Here is a 19,107-nt window from a genome sequence, read left to right as displayed (position 1 = left end):
AAGTGTATCAGTCAGCCTGAAAATATATAAACTTTCACTTAATCGAAAATATGATTTACAATTTAGATTGTCTTTGTAATTTTTTATGGAAGTAGCTTTCATTTTTTTTGAAATCATTATTTCATACATCAAACACAAACGTAATTAGATTATTCATATCTTTAGTCTTTCATCATGAGTCAAAAACCCTCCCGTTAGTGTGAAAGGGAAGCTTGCTGAGGCATTATCCTTGTCATCTGATTACGTTTCAAAATTACGATAGTCTCCCGAAATAGCCTACACGTTGTTTCAAAGTTAGACGTTAAAATAAGAAAACTAAAAACCTTTTTTAAGAAATCCAAACAAAATTCTTGAATTCAAAATATATGCATCTTAATACAGAGACACTTTCATAAAAGCTGTGTTAAATTTTTAACGTTTCATGAGACTTACTAAGTTTTTCAAAAATGGGATTGTTTTTAATGTGATCTTTTCTTTTTCTATCATTGGGCATTTTTTCGGAGGGGGGGGGCAAAGAAAATGTTCAGAAAAAAAATTACAATCTCACAACTTAAGATTTATTGCATGAATATTTACTTATATAATTTCTTTTATTTATTGCTTAAGCCTTTTATCCCTTTTATGATAAAATGCTTAAGCAATTACAATGATGTTAAGCAACAACATTAATGTTGATGATAATTTTGTTTTTAATGGGATAAATCTTCAATTATGTTGAGAAAAATGTATTTGAAAATCATTTCTTAGTAGGCTGCAATTTATCTTACAAAAACATTCTGAACTAATTTACAATTATGAACTTTCCCGTTTTCTAATCTTCAACAGATAATTTCATTTTTTATTAACACAAATGAAAGTGGAATCGCATTTTTAAATATAAATATTATAAATCTAAAGCAAACAGCCTTGAGAGATCTGCATTTCAAATACACGTGTGGTGCCTTTGGACACTCAAGGACTCAGGGAAAAAAATGAAGAAAAACTGATTGGATTATTTCCTATATAGTTGGAAAAAATTTAGCTATCTCTTTTCCTTATCGCCAAAATTCAATTCTTTCGTTCATAGATCACTTTGCCTTCACGTGGTGATCAGCATTCAGATCGAGATTTTTCCATTTCGTCCTCTTTGTTAATTTAAATAAATCAGATAATTTTTAAGCAAGTTTTTTCCACTTGGCAACAAGACTAAAAGCCTTGTGATATCCATTATGACGTCATATGCAATAATAAGCTCTTCATTTAATGTCATTAAAAACGAATTCATATTGTGTCATTAAGTGAAATCAACGAGGATTTGTTTGAATATGGATTTTTTTGATGAAGCATTTTAATAATTTTATATTTAACAACATATTAGTATTGTTGTAAAATGATGAAAATCTATTTTCATAGAAATTATTCATTTATTTATTTCATATATAAACAACTTGGAAAAATCTTATAATCATATGCTGCTAAACTAAATAGCATGACCCCACCGGAAAATGTTTAGAGTCAAATCTTTAGAAAATGTTTTATCTTATCAATATCTTAAGATGCTATAATTATAATTTTTAATTAATTAAAAATTAAACTAAATTTTGGCATTTGCGCGCAATAATTTCCGAAGATATTATTGAACAAAACTAGTTTTTATGCCATTTTGAATTTAGAAAATTATATATATAGCACTTTAACTGGCGTGCAATTTTTTTTTCTCTGAATTTAGCAATTTTTAAAATTACATTATTATACTTTGTAAAAATTTGATACATTTTAATAAAATGAATTTTTTTATATTATATTCATTTCCTATTTAAGCTACTTATAGCAATTAAATGAATATATTTTATATAGTTTAATCAACATAGTAGTTAATCTTTTCAAAAGGAAGTATTTAATTTTTTTTCACATTAGTCAGTGTATAATTTAAAAATTTTAATAGGTGCATTTACTGTTCCTGATTATCATTTTCATAATAATTGTGAAGTATACTATTTCAATTACATAATGCATATAATTCTTTATTTGAGAGGGAAAAAAACAGAATGTTAAAAGAAACATTTTATTCTTCAATAAAGCATTTGAAATTTTTTTTCTAGGTATCTTTAAAATTATGAAATGATAACGAGTGTTAAAAAGCATTTATTCGTATATTAACTATATATTATTTTATCCTACCAGTTAAATCGGTAGGATAAAATAGCATCATATCAGTATTATACTAATTACTTGTGTTGAAAGTTTAAAATGTTTATTATTTTAATTTCAATTTTAAAATTAATAAAATTACAGTTATACTGAAGCTCTTGAAAAATTCTAAATTAAAGCTCTATTAAAAATATTCATTGCTAAAAGATTTCATTTCTTATTAATAGTTTCCCATAATTCCAATCAAATATTTCTCAAAAACAATTTTTTTAAACATCTTGAAAGTAAATTTTTAAATTTTCTGTTATTAATCAATTATAAACATTATTTTTTACTTGTTTCTTGTAGTGCTATATGTAAATCATTAATTCTTCGAAGGAGCTAGATTGGAAGCATAAAAGCAAAGATGTTACGTTTACATCGGTATGAAAATTTCTTATTTCCATCATTCCTATTTTGTTGTTTTGTAACATAGATTTAATTAATGACCTTTCTGAATATCATAATAGCAAAACAATTATATACTACTAGACGTCTTTGAAGACCATCTGGTTTACCGGGTATATTAATTAAATTTTATTTCAATTCAATTGCTTAAACATAACTTTTTATCCATGACTCTGTTAAACAGTCACATATCAAAATTGTGCATTTTAATAGTTTCATATATGTTTTGTTCAATGTGTACTTGAACAGAACATGTGTACTTCACTGGTGAATGCACTTCTCTGTGTATTCATCAATTCATCAACGTGTACTTCACATTGTGATCAGATTCACATTCTGTGCTGAATTCATCAATGTGTACTTCATTGGTGACCAGTCACATGGCATTAATACATTATTAAAAATGCTTCTCCATCTATCTTCTAACTTTTGATATATTGTAATTTCACATGTTTAATTCGTTATATAAATTACGCAGATATTAAAAATGTCTTTCTTCCTTAGCTTTCAACAACGGTAAAAAATTATACGATGAATTTCTACCAATAATAAACATCAATGTACGAGTGTGTGTGTGTGTTGGCGCTCTTTAGGCCAGACCGTTTGACTTACAGCTACCGAATTTGGTACATATATATACTTTAGAAAATCGGAATGTATTCCTCAGACAGATTTGCTTTTAAAATATTTATTGATTAAAAATCTAGATGATTTTTAATACTTTACATCGATAAACTCTAAATACAATGACACAAAAATGAATTTTACATCGTTTCAAAGTTACATTTAATGATACCAATTAAAAGTCCCAAAATTTCGAATTTTCCTTTAATTTTGCCAATTTTTTTTAAATTTTCTTTGCTTAATATTCAACAAAATATTACATTATTTGTCCTGAAATTGGAACCTTTTTCATTGCTTCATGAAATATTCCATCGAATGATTTTCTTCCATTGTGGAATGCTAAATAAAAAAAATTCTGTTTATATGTGCAATTTGCAAGACGAATAAACAATTGAAGTTATAATATCACGAAATTTAGAAGATGGATGAATCGGACATAGACCTATGATATAATAGATCCGTCTCTATTTGAGAAATAAACAGAATTGAAGCAAAACAATAAAAATAAAACTGTATTATTGTCAAACAATTTGGTGGAATCATGGACACGAAGTTATATCTAAATGATTTATCTGAAATAAAATATACTCAGTAAAACAGCTGGTCGCTTGAGGCGACTAGTATTTGATATAATCATGAAAACGGTTTGAATATCGGGGCAGCAATACAATGTATTATTAAAAATTAGGAAAAAATATATTTAAAAGTTTCCAAAATTCAGGAAAAATTTGTACGCCTATTAAATTTGCATCATTAAAAAGACAATTTTTTTTTAAATTTTGGGATAGTAAAAAAAATTATTTTTGCGCAATAATATATTCAGAAGTTATCACGGATGTCCTCCAAGTTTCAGTTTAATTTTTAATTAATTAAAATTATAATAAAAAATTTTAAAAAATCGCTCCAAGATGCATATTTTTACCCTCCAAGATATATATGTGTCGATTTTTTTTTTGTAGCTGTAGATAAACAGTCTTGCAGAGATATCCCAAATAATTTTACAGAATAAAATAATAATACATTTTTTATTGCAGTTTCGAAAGATCATTCCGTAACATACTCACAAATGTAAATCTATGCACATATAGGCAGATTTAATTGTAAATCCACGTTTAGTATGAAGTATAAAAAAATAAATAATTCAAATTTACGCATTATATTTTTAACTAAATACATTTGGCAACTAGCTAGGTTCGCTGAAACTATTAATTAAGTAAAATTGCAATTGAATTTTGTAGGTCACTAAATCTTAATGGCTTTCTAAGTCAATAATTGGGGGAAAAAATTGAGAGTCATATAACTTGAACTATTTAAGGAGTCATATATAGTTATGTTCATTGTTCTATACGCTTTTTTAATTTTCTACTCATTTTAGCTAAAATTTGAAGTTTAGTTTTGATTGGGAAACGATTAAATTTAAACTAAATCAATAACATGTTTGCTTAATCGAATTAATTTCATTAAAAATATCAAGGAAAAAAAAGAAGAGGTATTCAACAGTGAATTTTTGATGTGTTTGGAATACATTTTAAGATTTATGTAATATGTTAGAGAATTATTCAACAGAAATTTCTTTGATTCTATAAACAACAACAACAACAACAACAAAAAACAGTGTTTTTTATAAAGGGGGCAAAATGTCCAGCTGAAAGAGAGATAATATAAAAGTGTTTAAAAAATTATAACAAATTTTTAAAAAAAAATCATCACTGATTATTTCTGAAGTTAAGCGTTATTGTGTTCAGCAAACTAACACTTGATTATCACTGAAGTTAAACACAGTGTTCAAAATTTTTATTAAAAAACAAGCTTTAAAATCTATTTAATATGGAAAAGTAAGCTAAATCTTCATAGCTTAATCGGCAACAATGGGGAGAAAAAAGTCAAGATGTAGCATTAAGAACAACAATGAAAACGATTTGGGTTTCATTCATAACAATGAAAATATTGTAGTAAAATAGGCGTGAAAAGTTTAATGTAGCTAAATTGGTATTATTGAAAAAATAATTTTTTGAACTTTAAAATGGTGTGAAAATCAGTTTTGTGCGTGAATATTTTCGGAAATTATCGAGAAAAAGCATCAAAATCTTATTTTTTGATTAATTAACATCCTAATTCAAATTTCAAAAATATCCATACAAAATGCATATTCTCACCCTCCAATATTTATATATGCCTAGTTTGGTAGCTTTAGATTAAAAGTCTGGCCTGTAAACCGTCAATACGCTCGCTCGCTCGCGCGCGCGCACACTTTCGCCTTTATTATAAGAAAATTTTGTTAAAATAACAAGAATGGTCTGTTATATGTTATTTATTTTAAAATACATCGATAACTGAGTAACAATGCATTAATACTCATGTACGGCATTTTATGAAAATCTAGAGAAATTTTAATCTTTGAACGACCTTAATTCAATTCAATATTATGTCATAAATAATATATATTAATCGAAAGTATCTACTATCTTAACTAATATAAGATGACTTTAAACTTGATTTAAACTATAATGAATAGGTTTTCAGCTTATCTGGTGTATTAAATGAAAAAGTTAAATTATTTTCAATATTTAGAAATTAAATTAAATCTGAAATTTTGCTCAAAACACACACACACACACACACACACACACACACACACACACACACACACACACACACACACACACACACACACACACACACACACACACACACACAATGTTATTACTGAAGACAGTTGATATTGAGGATTAATGCATTCTTTATATAAATATCGATTAGTTAGGAAAATACTTCATTAACTATTCATTACATTTGTTTTAACAATGTTTGAAAACAGTTTAACTAATTTTACTCTAAAACAGTTCTTTAGAATTAAATTCCTACCTTTCTGCACTGAAATGTATGCTAGCAACATGTTCATAAATAACTTTAACTTATTTATGAACATGTTGCTAGCATACCAATTTAAGCTAATTGGATGTTTATGATATCACATTAGCTCTCTTAAAAGGTTTCCTTTTTTTATGCTTTCCATTTATAAATCTGTCTTTTGGATATCTATCTGTCTTTCCATATGTTATAAGCCAGGGAGTATAGTATCTCGATCCACGTGTAACTTTACACATTTTTTTCCACATTTCCTTCTAACAGAGACACGTGTAAGTTTGATAAAACTGAACTTTGCCTTCAAAGAGGAGAAAAAAAGTTGTTTCCACACTCTCTTTCATTTCATATCTTCATCCTTCTTCTTTTTACTTCCTCATCTTTTAAATGATTTTTTTTCCCTCAGTAATAGTTGCATATATTTTCAGTGATATACCGTTCTTTCACCACTTATAATAAAACTTCACTGTCATATAACTGGTCAAAAGGTCTGATAAAAATTTTGCTGGAATTTTTAAACTGAAAATTTATTTTTCGTCTGTCTCCTTGTAATTGAATTTATTTTATTAAGCAATAAATTATTTAAGAGCAGTAACTATGACGCCATGACCATTTTTTAATTTATCCGTTGTTTTCCGATATTGCGATTGCCTTCGGTACTTCTACTGCATTGATATAGCATCAACCCTTAAGAACATTCGTTTGAATGAACTGACAAAGTTGCATTTCTTTTATATGTAGTATATATATGTAAGTTTTAATTTTGTGACGATTACAATATTCTCATTTTATATTCTTGTATACCATAAGGTTTTTTTAAAAAAACTTACTTTAAAAGTCCAAAATTAGTTTTCTACTTATAGACTGTTTCCTTTATTTTTTATTAAATTATTATTATTAAATCTCGTATTTTCTTGAAACTTCATTTTTCTGTCATTTATGATGAATATATAGGGTAGAGTTACAACATGTACATGTTTGCAATCCATGCTTTTATTTTATTTATATTTTGTTTAAGTAACATCTATTCTAGTTTTCTCTGTGAATTGTATAAGAAAGACTAACTGAAAAAGAAAGAAAAATTATAATTGCATGAAAGTATTTTACGGTACCAGACGGCCTTGTGCCTTGGATCGCATTGCCTGTACTGTTGTCAATCCTGTTTCGTCCTGCTTCCATATGCTAGAAGGGCCGTGAGTAATGTTGAAAGCTTCTTCCCATGAAAAACTTGTCTTTTATTACGTTTTAATGAATTTTGCTGCATGTCTTCTCATACATAATCTCAATTATTTTTCTCCAATTGCTTTTTCTTCAATCCACTTAACAGTCGATTCTTATAAATGGCCACTACAAACTCGGAAATCTGACTTCCATTCTCTGTTAATTCATAGTTCATCTTTGTCACTTATATACACTATTCAACACAGCTCTTACGATACACTAAATATTTTTCTAGAATTGTATCTAGCGTCATATTTGAACATTTTGTGTTTTACTTTTTCAAAAAGCAAACGCCCTTAAAAAATAGCCCCTCCCCCTTCTTTTTGGTAGTTACGTGGACCCCTCAATGCTAGTCACCGTAGACGTTCAATCTCAGACTTTTAAAGTTAAAGTAAATAGTTTTTGAGAGACATAGTAATACAAAGATTTCACACCAAGCAGAAGTTTTCTATTTAAAATGCAAGTGATTTTGACAGTTTCTTTTCATGTGCAATTAGCTCAATGCCTTAAAGTTTTATAGTGATGGATCGACCTTGATTGCAATTGTTTCTCTTTATATTTCTTGTATAAAATAATGGAAAAAAAGAGAAATATAATTTTTTCGAAAATTGTACAAGACAAGACATCGGCATTTAAATTGACCCATATATAACCCTCCTCCCAAAATATTAAATGGACCTCCACCCCGCCCTCGCAAAGTAACAAAAAGTAAGAGTAAATAATGAACTGTATTGGAATGCAAAAATTGGATTGCAATTCTAAATATCAATCGTTAATCAGATCCCATCATACGTAATTGAAATCGTTCTATTTATTGCCGAATAAGCAACTGATTCAAATTCTAGGAATCAAAACTATACTCAATCTCTCTTTCATTGCAGGAACATAATTTTCTGTTAAACTTGGAAATATGTTTCGAGACATAACTAGGTTCAAGTAATTTTTTGTTGGTATTTTTCGATCCTTTCATCCCACAATACTGAAAATCAGAGCTTAGATCTTACTGTAAAAGCTACTTTCGATAATAGGCGATATTTTTTTTTCCGTAAATATTTTTCGTCGCCCATTAAAAACTTTAAATTAGAAATATAAAATTAGAAATAAAAATAATAATTACAATAAAAAAGTAATATAGTTAAAATAATAAAACTGACTGTTCGCCAACTAAGTCAAAAGCGTTAATATAATCATATGAATAATACTTCTTATCGCAAAAATACTATTTTAAATTAAACTTGATTAATAAACATAGAGCATTCTGATTGGTCAGTAAAAAATGAAATTTGGCAACATCGCTTTAATTGTTTAGACTGTGGAAGTTTAAAGTCTGTCTAAGTTTTATTTTGCAATCTATGAAACTAGAAAAGGGCAAACGATTTTTGAGGATGTATCTGTTATGAGATCATAAACTTTCATGTGAAATAAAAATTTTCGAAACTGGCTTGAAACATTTACTGTGGTTATGGCTGGGACAACTCAATCAAGGTTTTTTCCCTCATAAATAAACTTTTAAACTTAAACATAAACTTTTATATGAAACAAAAATTGGGGAAATCAGATCAGTGATTGAGACAGGGAGGGAGAAGACTCTTTGGTTTTCTTGGTTATTTTAAAATATATCGATAACATAAATTGAAGTCTTTGTCAAAAAAAAGAAAAATCATTTAGAAACACTTTTTAATTTTTAGTCAATGTTTAAATTTTTTCTTTTTGCTCTCATAGTTGCATGAATTTCAAGAGAATAAAATGACCAAAGTCACTTTTAAAATATCAATTATGTTGAAAATTTCAATTCTGGAAAGATTTAAACAATTGTAAACATTACAACTTCTTATAAGATCGAGTCGTTGAAAATTTATCTGAGTCTTAAACCACTGAAGGGAAAAAAAGGTTCTCTATCCTTGAAAGAATTCAGTTTACACGTGTTAAAAAATGTCTAAATTTTTACTTTTTTATCTCTTTCTCTCAATATGCACATTGAAGCTTTTCAAAACTGCTGAATTTACGTAGATACGATTTCTATTATCAGGAAGATAAACTTGAAATAAATCTTGGAGATGACCTTAATTTCAAATAACGCTAAAAATAAATATTGTATCATTATCTGCAGGATCCCCAAATGATTGAATTTCAAGAAGAAGCTCGTGGCTTCAGTAATTCAAGGTTATTCAAAATACCTCATTTTCTCATAGTTTACAGATATTATCTTGTCGTTCAATAGCTGTAATTAAGAAAAATTCTAGATCATCGTCAATTTTAGATATAAACGATGAGTAATTTTATGACTAAATTAAACTTCTTTTCCAAATAATTTTATTTAATTTCGTGTATTTTTTGTTCGTAAAATTGGAATTTCGAGATCGTTTTTTATTTATTTCCTCATGTATTAGAGCCGTAAAATTTTATAAAATATTACATTTTGATGTCAGATTATTTTAACAATTTTTCTCTTTTTAATTAAAATGAGCCAATTTATTTAACTAAAAATTGATTTCATAATTGCGGTGCGATGTACATTTCAATATGAAAATATTAATATTTAGTTTGCATACTATATATATTTATACTCATAAATAATGAAATATAATAAAGAATAGAAAGTAGACAATAATAGAAATCAAAAGTTTTAAGCACGATTTTATCATTGTGATAAAAAGTAGGAAATAAGATTTTTTTAAATCGAAAATCTAGCAATATTATAAAGAAATTAAGATACAATGAAAGTACGAGGAAGAATATCATCTGGGCATTCATTCGAAGTTGAAATATATAGGTGATTAAAATTCTAGTATGCTTAGAAAGTTTCTATTAAAATATCAGTATTATACAGTATTGTTCTGACATCAATATATTCGACAAAAAATTATACACAGTCGAAAATTAAAAATATTATGAGAAGAGTAAGATTTCTTATGAGAACTACATTATCTAATATTATAATAAAATATTAAATATATAAATTACGTGCGAATTGAAATATTTATTCTTAGAAATATAGAATATTAATAGAAATTGATTTGAAGAAAGAAAAAAACTGTAAAAGCGTGAGATGTAGGAAACAATAGGAGAAGATTATAAAACCTTAATGGATATAACATTTTTGATTTGCACCCCCACCCCAAATTTTGAAGTCTTAATTTTGGAATTTGTGAGTGATAATTTTTATTAGAATTCATAAGGCTTTATTTAGTAACTTAGGCTACAGTTATTACGGTTTTAGTCATATTCTTGTTAGTTTATGTACTACTAGCCGTCTTCGGCGACCAGCCGGTTCGCCAATCTTAATGTTCGTTAAAATTTTAATAATTAAATATTTTATGCAATTTCTACTTTAATAGCTTCTTCGTCAAAATATTTTAAAACTTCAAATTTTGATTATCATATAATTTATTTATAATATTATAAAGGCCTTCAGTCATAACGTAATATGTATCTCTCTCATTTTCTGTTAGCACCCGTAGAATTTATGCTTTAAATTAAAGTGGAAAGAATTAATCTTCAATTAATATAATAATATTTTTTACTGAAACAAAGCATTTTTTTAATAATCTGATTACTGAAAATAGAGTCACTCAGCGTTTAAACTTTATGGGCACTAAAGAATATCTTTTTTAATTTATGTAATATCTCAAGAGTTGGTCAACAAAATTTTCTTAGATTCATTATGAGCAGATCGATTAATTAACAATGTTAAAATTTAAATGCATCAAACACTAAGAAAATAAAACGAATCGTTTAAAATAAACGGTTGAAAACAGGTTTTAAAAAACTACTTAAAAAACGATGTACTTAAAACTATAAGCATATACAAAAAATATATAACTAACATAAATACAATTTACTTATAAAAGCATGCAACTAACCCAAAAATAATTTAAATCATCCATTGATAGCGGTTGTCATGGCAACAATCAGAACAGAATGCGCATGCGTGAATTTTCTTCGCCGGTTACGTAACGCAAATACGTGATTTTTTCTACGCCAGTTGGGGTAACGCTATGCGGATTAGAAATTTTTAATTTCCTTTATTCTGTTTTATTTTAATTCAAAAGTACTTCAGAATGAATCTGAAAGATCGATTCATTAACAATGTTTAATTTTAAATGCATCAAACATTAAGAAAATAAACAGAATCGATTGAAATAATCCGCCGAAAAATTTTAACCCTAGCCTCATTACTGTTGGGAGAAAAAAAACTGAAGCCTTTCTCGTTTGGCGGTGGGGAAAATGGAAGATTTTTTTGGTGGGAAAGTTAGTTTTAATTAATAATTAAAATTCTAATTAAAAATTCGAAAAAAGGAACCCCAGGTGCACATTCCCAACCTCCAAGGTATACATGTACCAAATTTGGTAGCTGTATGTCAAACGGTCTGGCCTGTAGAGCGCCAACACACACACACACACACACACACACACACACACACACACACACACACACACATTGAGCTTTATTATAAGTATAGATGAAGAAATAATGAAAATATCCTTCGTAAAGAAAAGCTTTTATACTCATTCAAAATTATCAGGGCTCTTGCTTGCTACCATTGATTTTAGGAAAAGTGCATTTTATTTACAGAATAGTGTGGCATCAACTATAGTTTTCTGTAGGTTTAGCTTGCAGAATTTTAATGCAAATTAAAGACCAATTATAAAGACATGCATATAAATTTATTGATGAAAAAAATAAGTATCCAACTAAACAGTGGAACAGTCTTAAAGATAATCGTTGCTGCAAAACATCATAAGTGCGTAACTTGAAAGCAATACAAACCTCGCTTTTATTTCATCCCGGGAGGCATAATTTACGTACAAGAAAGAAACGAAGAGCTACGTCAGTCCATAGCACAGCACAAGAGGAAAAAGAGCGAAAGAGCACGAAATATTTTTCCCCCAGTGATTATATACTATGAGATTCTGATTGGGATTTCTTTACACGTGTCGATTTTGGTAAGGGAATTATAGAGATCTTTTAAAAAAAATTGCGTAGCTTAATAGATTTTTTTATCCCTTTACTCGGAGTGTGGGAACTTTCCGATTTCAGCATTTTTACAGAGCATTAATTAAATAAAAAGGTGAAATTGGATTAGGAAATAAGAGAAATTTTAGAATTAAGTTAAAATGGGTTAAATTAAGATAAAACTTTGGAAATTAATTAGGATTTAATATATATATATATATATAATTATTTTGGATACATACATTATAATATTTTGGATTTTTTTCCAAAAATGGTTTTTGCTCTGTTCTAAAATTAAAAAATAACTTTTTTAATAATGCAATATTTTAATAAAGCTGCCTTACGATATTTTGAATAAAGTTATATACAGTCATTATGATTATGTGGGTGAAAAAAGGCTTTTTGACGAACTTGATTCGATAATATAATCAAATGTTGAATTTTTTTTCTCTTGCATTTATTGATCGTACTTAAATAAAGAGAACTTATTTGAACAGCATCCAGAACTACCTAAATTCTTTGTTTTTTAAGATGATGTATTTTTTTTATTCATATACATGAAAATCAACTTTCTATAAATGGAAATCTTAAATAAAAAAAATAGTAATTTTTGAATATATGCCCTCCTTTGTAATCCATGTCTCTTGTTCTTAAAATTACTTTAAAAAATGAACTTTTATCCGTAGTAAATCATCCATCTGAATGTTTGGTATGACATATTTTTTAAACCATGTTTCTTTTTAAATCCCTCACAAGTACTCTACATTTGATTTTAACTACAAATGTAGGGAATAGTAAAAGAGAAAACAGGGCTTTAAGATCAGCCGATGTCTGGATTGTATTCAGTGAGCCATGTAGGAGACAACTTAAATCAGAAAATTCTATGGTCTATTACACCCACTTGTTGCGTTTCCTCCCTTGCTGATTAGACAATTATTTTTGCTATGACCGTCGGAGAGGATAAAAAAAATGTTCTTTTTACTCTTATTACATAATATACGCTATGAATTAAAGTATACAGGTTTATCTTTAAAAATTTCAAGTTAAAATTTACCGCAATGCTTAATCCTACAATGCATAATATCTTTATTATAATTTTTACTCTATTGCAATTAGAAACCTTTATTATTAAATGAGAAACTTAGTCTTCCATGCTTTATAAAGAAGAACAATAATAAGGAACCATTTGATTTGAAAATCGTGACTTTAATTTGAAAGTAATCTTATAAAAATATCAGTAATTCCATTAAAAGCAAATTATATATTTTGACTTCCGCAAGAAATAACAGCCGTACTTCCCATTAAAGAAAAAACTAAATGACTTCAGATGTTTCAGAAGATATCTTTTTATATTTCATTTTTGTTTCGAAATAGAAAGCGAACATTTTCAAGATAAATTCTTCGGTTGTATACTTTCTATCATATTCACATTTATGTTATATTTTGCATCGTTAGTCTAGAATGATGTAATGTTTTTTCACTCTTTTTCACACTATATCACATCACATTTTACTATTATAATTTAATATTTTTCATTTGGGAATATCTTAAAAGGGAGACAAAATAAAAATAAAAAAGAAAGAAAGAAACCGAAAAATACAAAAAGATATTCTCATGCCTTACTTTTATTACATATTAATACATTTCTAACTAATCCAATGTACTTTACAAACCATATTGTAACTTCTCTTATTTTCAAAGCATATTTTCAACAGTTCTGTTTATCACTTAAAACTGATTGGTGGAACATTGTATTTAGATAGATAATCATCTTATTTTAAAATTGCTCCAAATTCAAGACAAGCAATAATTTTGTGATTTGACAAATGACTTTTAACAATTTAATGAAAGTTATCAACTTAAAAGAATTTAAAAGAAAGCATAGCAAAAATTATTTATCTCAATAACAAAGCATCAAATAATTAGTTATCATAGTGACGATTAAAATGGTTCATTAATTGAGGGATTTTGTGTAATTGAAATTCCTGCAGATTTTTCTCGATTTTTTTCCCCATGTTTCGAATTGTAAGAGAAAAAAATGTATTATGGTTAATCAATGAAGATTCTATTCACAATTGTGCATCAATTTTACTAATCTATGAAGAATTATCTATGTTCAAAGGTTAATAATTGAAGTAGTGTATATTGAAGTCCAAACTATGCACAGCTATTCCTTTTTTTAAAATCTACAGTTTTATCAAATTTTTTATTTTACAGCATCCTGGACTCGTTTTCACAATCATCCTTTATCAGAAAAGTTATTTGCCTAGCGTTGTATGATTATAATTTTTCTTTTTTTTTGTATTTGTGAAACTTTAATACAAAGGTCAATCTCTTATTATTTATATATATAGGTTATTTATGTCAATTATTATGAAGAACATTTAGGAAATTTTCGTTATAAATCAGGTTCGTTATGTTTAAATAATATGGTTTCACGCATTTGGAAATTATTTTGATAAATGTTTCGAAACCTCTTTGATGCTTACTTTTAAGTTAGCTTCTCTTTTCTTTCTATTTAACAGATAACAGTCTTTTTTGCAACAAGACCGAACATTTCTTTATTTGATCAGAGAAATTGTTCGAAATTTTTTCAGTGATTTGGAGTGTGAATTTTTGTTGTTACTAATATTTCTTTTATTTACGAGAATCTATTTCTTTAAACACTCACTTAATTTGTAATGTCGAATAACGTAGAGGTTTATGTGTTTCAAAGAATTAGTGAAATTCAAAAAGAAAAGATTACATTAAAAAAAATGCTAGTCCTCTTTTTTGTAATAAGCACTATTTTAAAGCAGGTTTGAATTCATTAATTTCTGTATCCAAAATGCACTGAAATTCAAAATTAAACAACAATTAAATTTTATTTTTTTCGCTAACATCCTAAATTAGGCATATGGTGAGAACATTACATTTATTTTATCACAGCGGCGTCACTTCCGGTTCGTGTGACATAATATGAAATGCACTGTGGCAATTTTTTTTTTTAGAACCCAAAGTGAATTTCGCAAGGATAAATTATATGATTTCATGAGAATGAAAAATGATGTGATCATAACATAGCGTAAAATATTTCCAGATAGTATCAGCAATTAGATTTTGTATGATGATGCATATTTACTGGAACTTACCACTAAGGAACACTCATATTTCCCATGACTAATTGAGGATTTAGCATGTTTATACTGTAAAATATATACGAAATTTAAGAGAAACTGAAAAAAAAAATTATTCATTTAGCAATATTCTGAATAACTTTGAAATTTAATTAATTGACATGGCAAGTTACATCATGATTTCTTTTTTGGAATGTGTGCATTTTGAGATTTCTTCTCAATTTCTAAAAATCAGATATTAATTCTAAGAAATTAGATCATAACGGAATATATTAAATTAAAACTTTGATATAAATCTGATTTCAATAACAGTATTTATTTTTCAAGATAGATAAAAAGAAATTCTAATACGTAGTGAATTTTTATTTTAATCAAAAATCAATCACTGTTAAAAGTGTATTACTTATTTTAATCTGTATACTTAACGGCAAATTATTTTATTAGTTCTTCGTGATAAAACCATAGAGCGTCCTTCAAGTAGACGGTCACAAGTGGCACAGAATATTATCGAAAATTAGCATTTTATCTATATTTGGTGTCACAGTAGATGACTTTTGTTAATAAAATTTGATATGTATTCAAATTTTTACTTCATTCCAGCACTCTGTTTCTCTTAATGCCAGCAAATGAAAAAAAAAAGTTTTTGTTTATAAATAGATCCATTGAATGTCAATTATGTGACGAAGTTCACGGATTTCTGTCATCAGTAACTTTGCCCAATCTTCTTTTAGAATTTCCGCAGGCTTATTTTGATGTTACAATCAGCGGACCTGGACCTTTGCTCCTTGTTTGTTACTAAGTTTAGCACTTTCACCTGAAGTGCATGTTGATAAGGCCTCTTAAAAGCAATTGAGGTCAACTCGAAATAACAACAATAATAATAAAAAAAGAAAATCGTCACGTAATTGGTGCAGATACTTGGATTACATGACGAAAGGCGTTTTCACTTTTGCTTCATAACAATCCACTGGATTTGTAAACGGACTTCGCTAAGCCCTCCGTTTTGAAATGCCCGAGAATGTCGTTGCTGTCACGTGAATTGGTATTGTAGGGAATAATTATCTCTAAGAATTGTGTTTGCATAAAATTGCTGTTTTGTTTGGAAATTGCCCAACCTCGTTATTGTTCAGTTTAAAATATTTCTGGGATTTTTACGATAATTGCCTGTGTAAAAACATCCAATAGTTTTACAGATCAAGAGAGATGCTATAATTAAATGGAGTTGATGCAAATAATTATAGGCTTTCTTGGGTGTGGTCTAGGGTGAAATTTAAATTTTATTTCTAAATGTGATGCTTTCAAGAGCTTTTAGGGAATAAAAATTATAATAAGGTTTTTCTATATATCCTGGCATTCATGTAGAAAAACTTTATTTATCATAATTCTTTCATCCAAAATTTTTTTAATTATGATATTGAACTAACGTAATATCTTCGCAATGCTATCAAAGCAAGAATTGATTACTGAATATAGCAATATTTTCATAACATCGTATAGTTTGTATTCGTGTTTATAATTTTAGACAGAAGTTCAATTATGCAGCCTATTTGCCGGTACGTATCCTATTTTTGAACTTATAAATAAAAATCAAGTCACTCACGTGTGTTATAATCTGGTTAAAAAATTATTTGAAGTCCACAAGCATTTAAAATGTTTTGTGGACTCTTAATGGATTCAAAACAACAATGCATGTCTAAGACAAAAAGTGTCTTCAATAAGAATGCAGGAAAAAATACTATTTAAAATATTATTTAAGCGTTTGTGTAAAAACGAGATAATTAGTTTAGCAGTTTGCTTTAATATAATCCGTTTTACTTAGGATGAATAGTGGTGCGTGTACTCTTCCTTCTGTTTAAAATTATTATTAAGATAAATTAAACAGATATGTTTTGTCTTTGTTTTCTGAAACTACAGCTTCTTACTGCAATAGAATTTAAGAGTTAAGAATAATTACTATTAATTTAGGACAAAAAAAAAAAAAAAAAAAAAGGAACAGAGATCTGGAATATTTTTCCTTTGCGATCTGTTCTATTTCTTCAGATATACTTGATTTTAATATTTTAGTCAGATTTCAGTGTTACAATAGTACAGCAGTCTTCTTGCTTATTAACCATGAGGAATGGAATTATGCAGTGGGAAACAAAAGAAAAAAAAATGTAATTTATTTCTAAAATAAAGATAATATTTCACTTGCATTTATTTACATGGAAATCACGACTAGCTTGAACTAGAAGTAAAGAAAAAAAATTGGAAATGGAGAAATAAAAATTGATTGAAAATATTAATAATGGAATTTTTAGAAAAGTCTTAAAAGGTGCTATTTTAAAAGCATATAATGATTCGATGAGATTTTTTTTTATTTTGTCCCCCCCCCTTCCCTGGGATTGAAATAGTTTAACTTACTACATTGACCTAGTAGGGGGCAGTTTTTCTGGATTCAATTCTTTTATGAGAGTTCTGTAGATAAAAACAATTAAAATATAGAGCTTGCATTTGGAAAGGAAATTAACCATTTTCCCATGAAATATACAATGCGGCGAGATCCATTTCTTACTTTTAAAAATCTTGTCCAAATTTATTTAAATAAAAATTTCTCTTTCATTTTTGTTCGATTCAGATATGAGGTAATAAGTTGCGAATAGTTGCGAAAAGTTGCTTACTTGAGTATATGGCACTTAAAAGCAAATTATTTCAGTGTTAGTTAATTAGAAAGTTATTTTCTATGTAACGACTTCTCAGTTCCTGAGACACATCATTAAAAAGGTATAAAGAAATCTTTATGTTATATGAAGTCTCGCATGCAAATTTTAAAATATCAAAAAAGCATATATTTGGATTCTTAATATTCGCAAAATCAGTTTAATTTCACCTATTCCGTTGTGCGTTTTGAAAAGTTACATGACAACCTCCAAATTGAACCTGTTTCGAAATTTATAAAAAGAACATGAATTTTCTTCGAAAAATTATCTCAGATTCGTAACGAGTAACTTCAGTTGCCAGCATATGATCCTGCTGTGTCCAGCTCTAGGAAGAGACCTAGGGCTGCAAGAGATAATGTATACATTAACTTTCCTCGAGTCAAAAGGCTGAGGATTCGCTAACTCTGTTATCAATCTGGTAGATAAAAATCTCAAAATTATTTCTGTTTCGTCCTTAGTTTACTACACGCGTGAAATTTTCTGGAATTTTTCGAAAATAAATAATTCAGCTAAATCAGTCCCCATAGAAAAAGGCAGATGCAAGGTAATTAGATTAAAGTTCTATTTACACCATAAATAATCTAAATATTACTTTAAATTAATAATTATATCTTGAAAATTCTAATCTAAAAATTATACCAAATTTCATGACATTAGATTTTTATGCTCTCGCTCAAACTAGTTCAATTGAATTTAATCTTTCCCAAAACTTACAAATTATGTAACTATTTCAAATTATGATGTGTAGGTGTTTGTGACCACTTTGTCACACCGCGGAATTCCGAAACATCACGACGTTGCCGGTTTGAAAATATTTTTTACTCTGAACAAATCTCGGAAAAAAATGGGAAAAATTATTTTGAAATGAAATTTCAAACTAGTGTTAGATCACATGGATGACATAAAAAATAGTCAAAGCGTTTAAGAAATTTTGTTACAAGTTTATTAAAAATATTACCTGAAAAAATTGTGGGATTTTAAAAATTTTGTATACGTTATTGAACTAGATTTTTATCGTCTTTTCTATGATGGCAATAAATTCTTACTT

The 19,107-nt window shown here is 27.6% G+C and overlaps 1 protein-coding gene and 1 long non-coding RNA gene across 4 annotated transcripts in view; one reads left to right on the top strand and one right to left on the bottom strand.

Annotated features, from left to right (window-relative positions):
- LOC129969317 (perilipin-1-like) overlaps positions 1 to 19,107 on the top strand; it is a 77,383-nt gene that overhangs the window by 20,971 nt on the left and 37,305 nt on the right. For 2 of the 3 annotated variants that reach the window (XM_056083835.1, XM_056083839.1), the window contains exon 2: positions 2,479 to 2,553. The exons of the other annotated variant lie outside the window; for it this stretch is intronic. In XM_056083835.1, the coding sequence (XP_055939810.1) occupies positions 2,537 to 2,553 (17 nt within the window). In that variant the 5' untranslated portion in view covers positions 2,479 to 2,536. The remainder of the gene's footprint in view (positions 1 to 2,478; positions 2,554 to 19,107) is intronic. 3 annotated transcript variants of the gene reach the window in all.
- LOC129969319 (uncharacterized) overlaps positions 3,440 to 19,107 on the bottom strand; it is a 39,133-nt gene continuing 23,465 nt past the window's right edge. Inside the window, exon 3 of the long non-coding RNA XR_008784490.1 lies at positions 3,440 to 3,540. This is a non-coding gene — a long non-coding RNA (uncharacterized LOC129969319). The remainder of the gene's footprint in view (positions 3,541 to 19,107) is intronic.

Source organism: Argiope bruennichi, chromosome 5, assembly GCF_947563725.1.
Source record: "Argiope bruennichi chromosome 5, qqArgBrue1.1, whole genome shotgun sequence".
Taxonomy (NCBI): Eukaryota; Metazoa; Arthropoda; class Arachnida; order Araneae; family Araneidae; genus Argiope; species Argiope bruennichi.
This window is presented reverse-complemented; position numbering and strand designations above follow the sequence as displayed.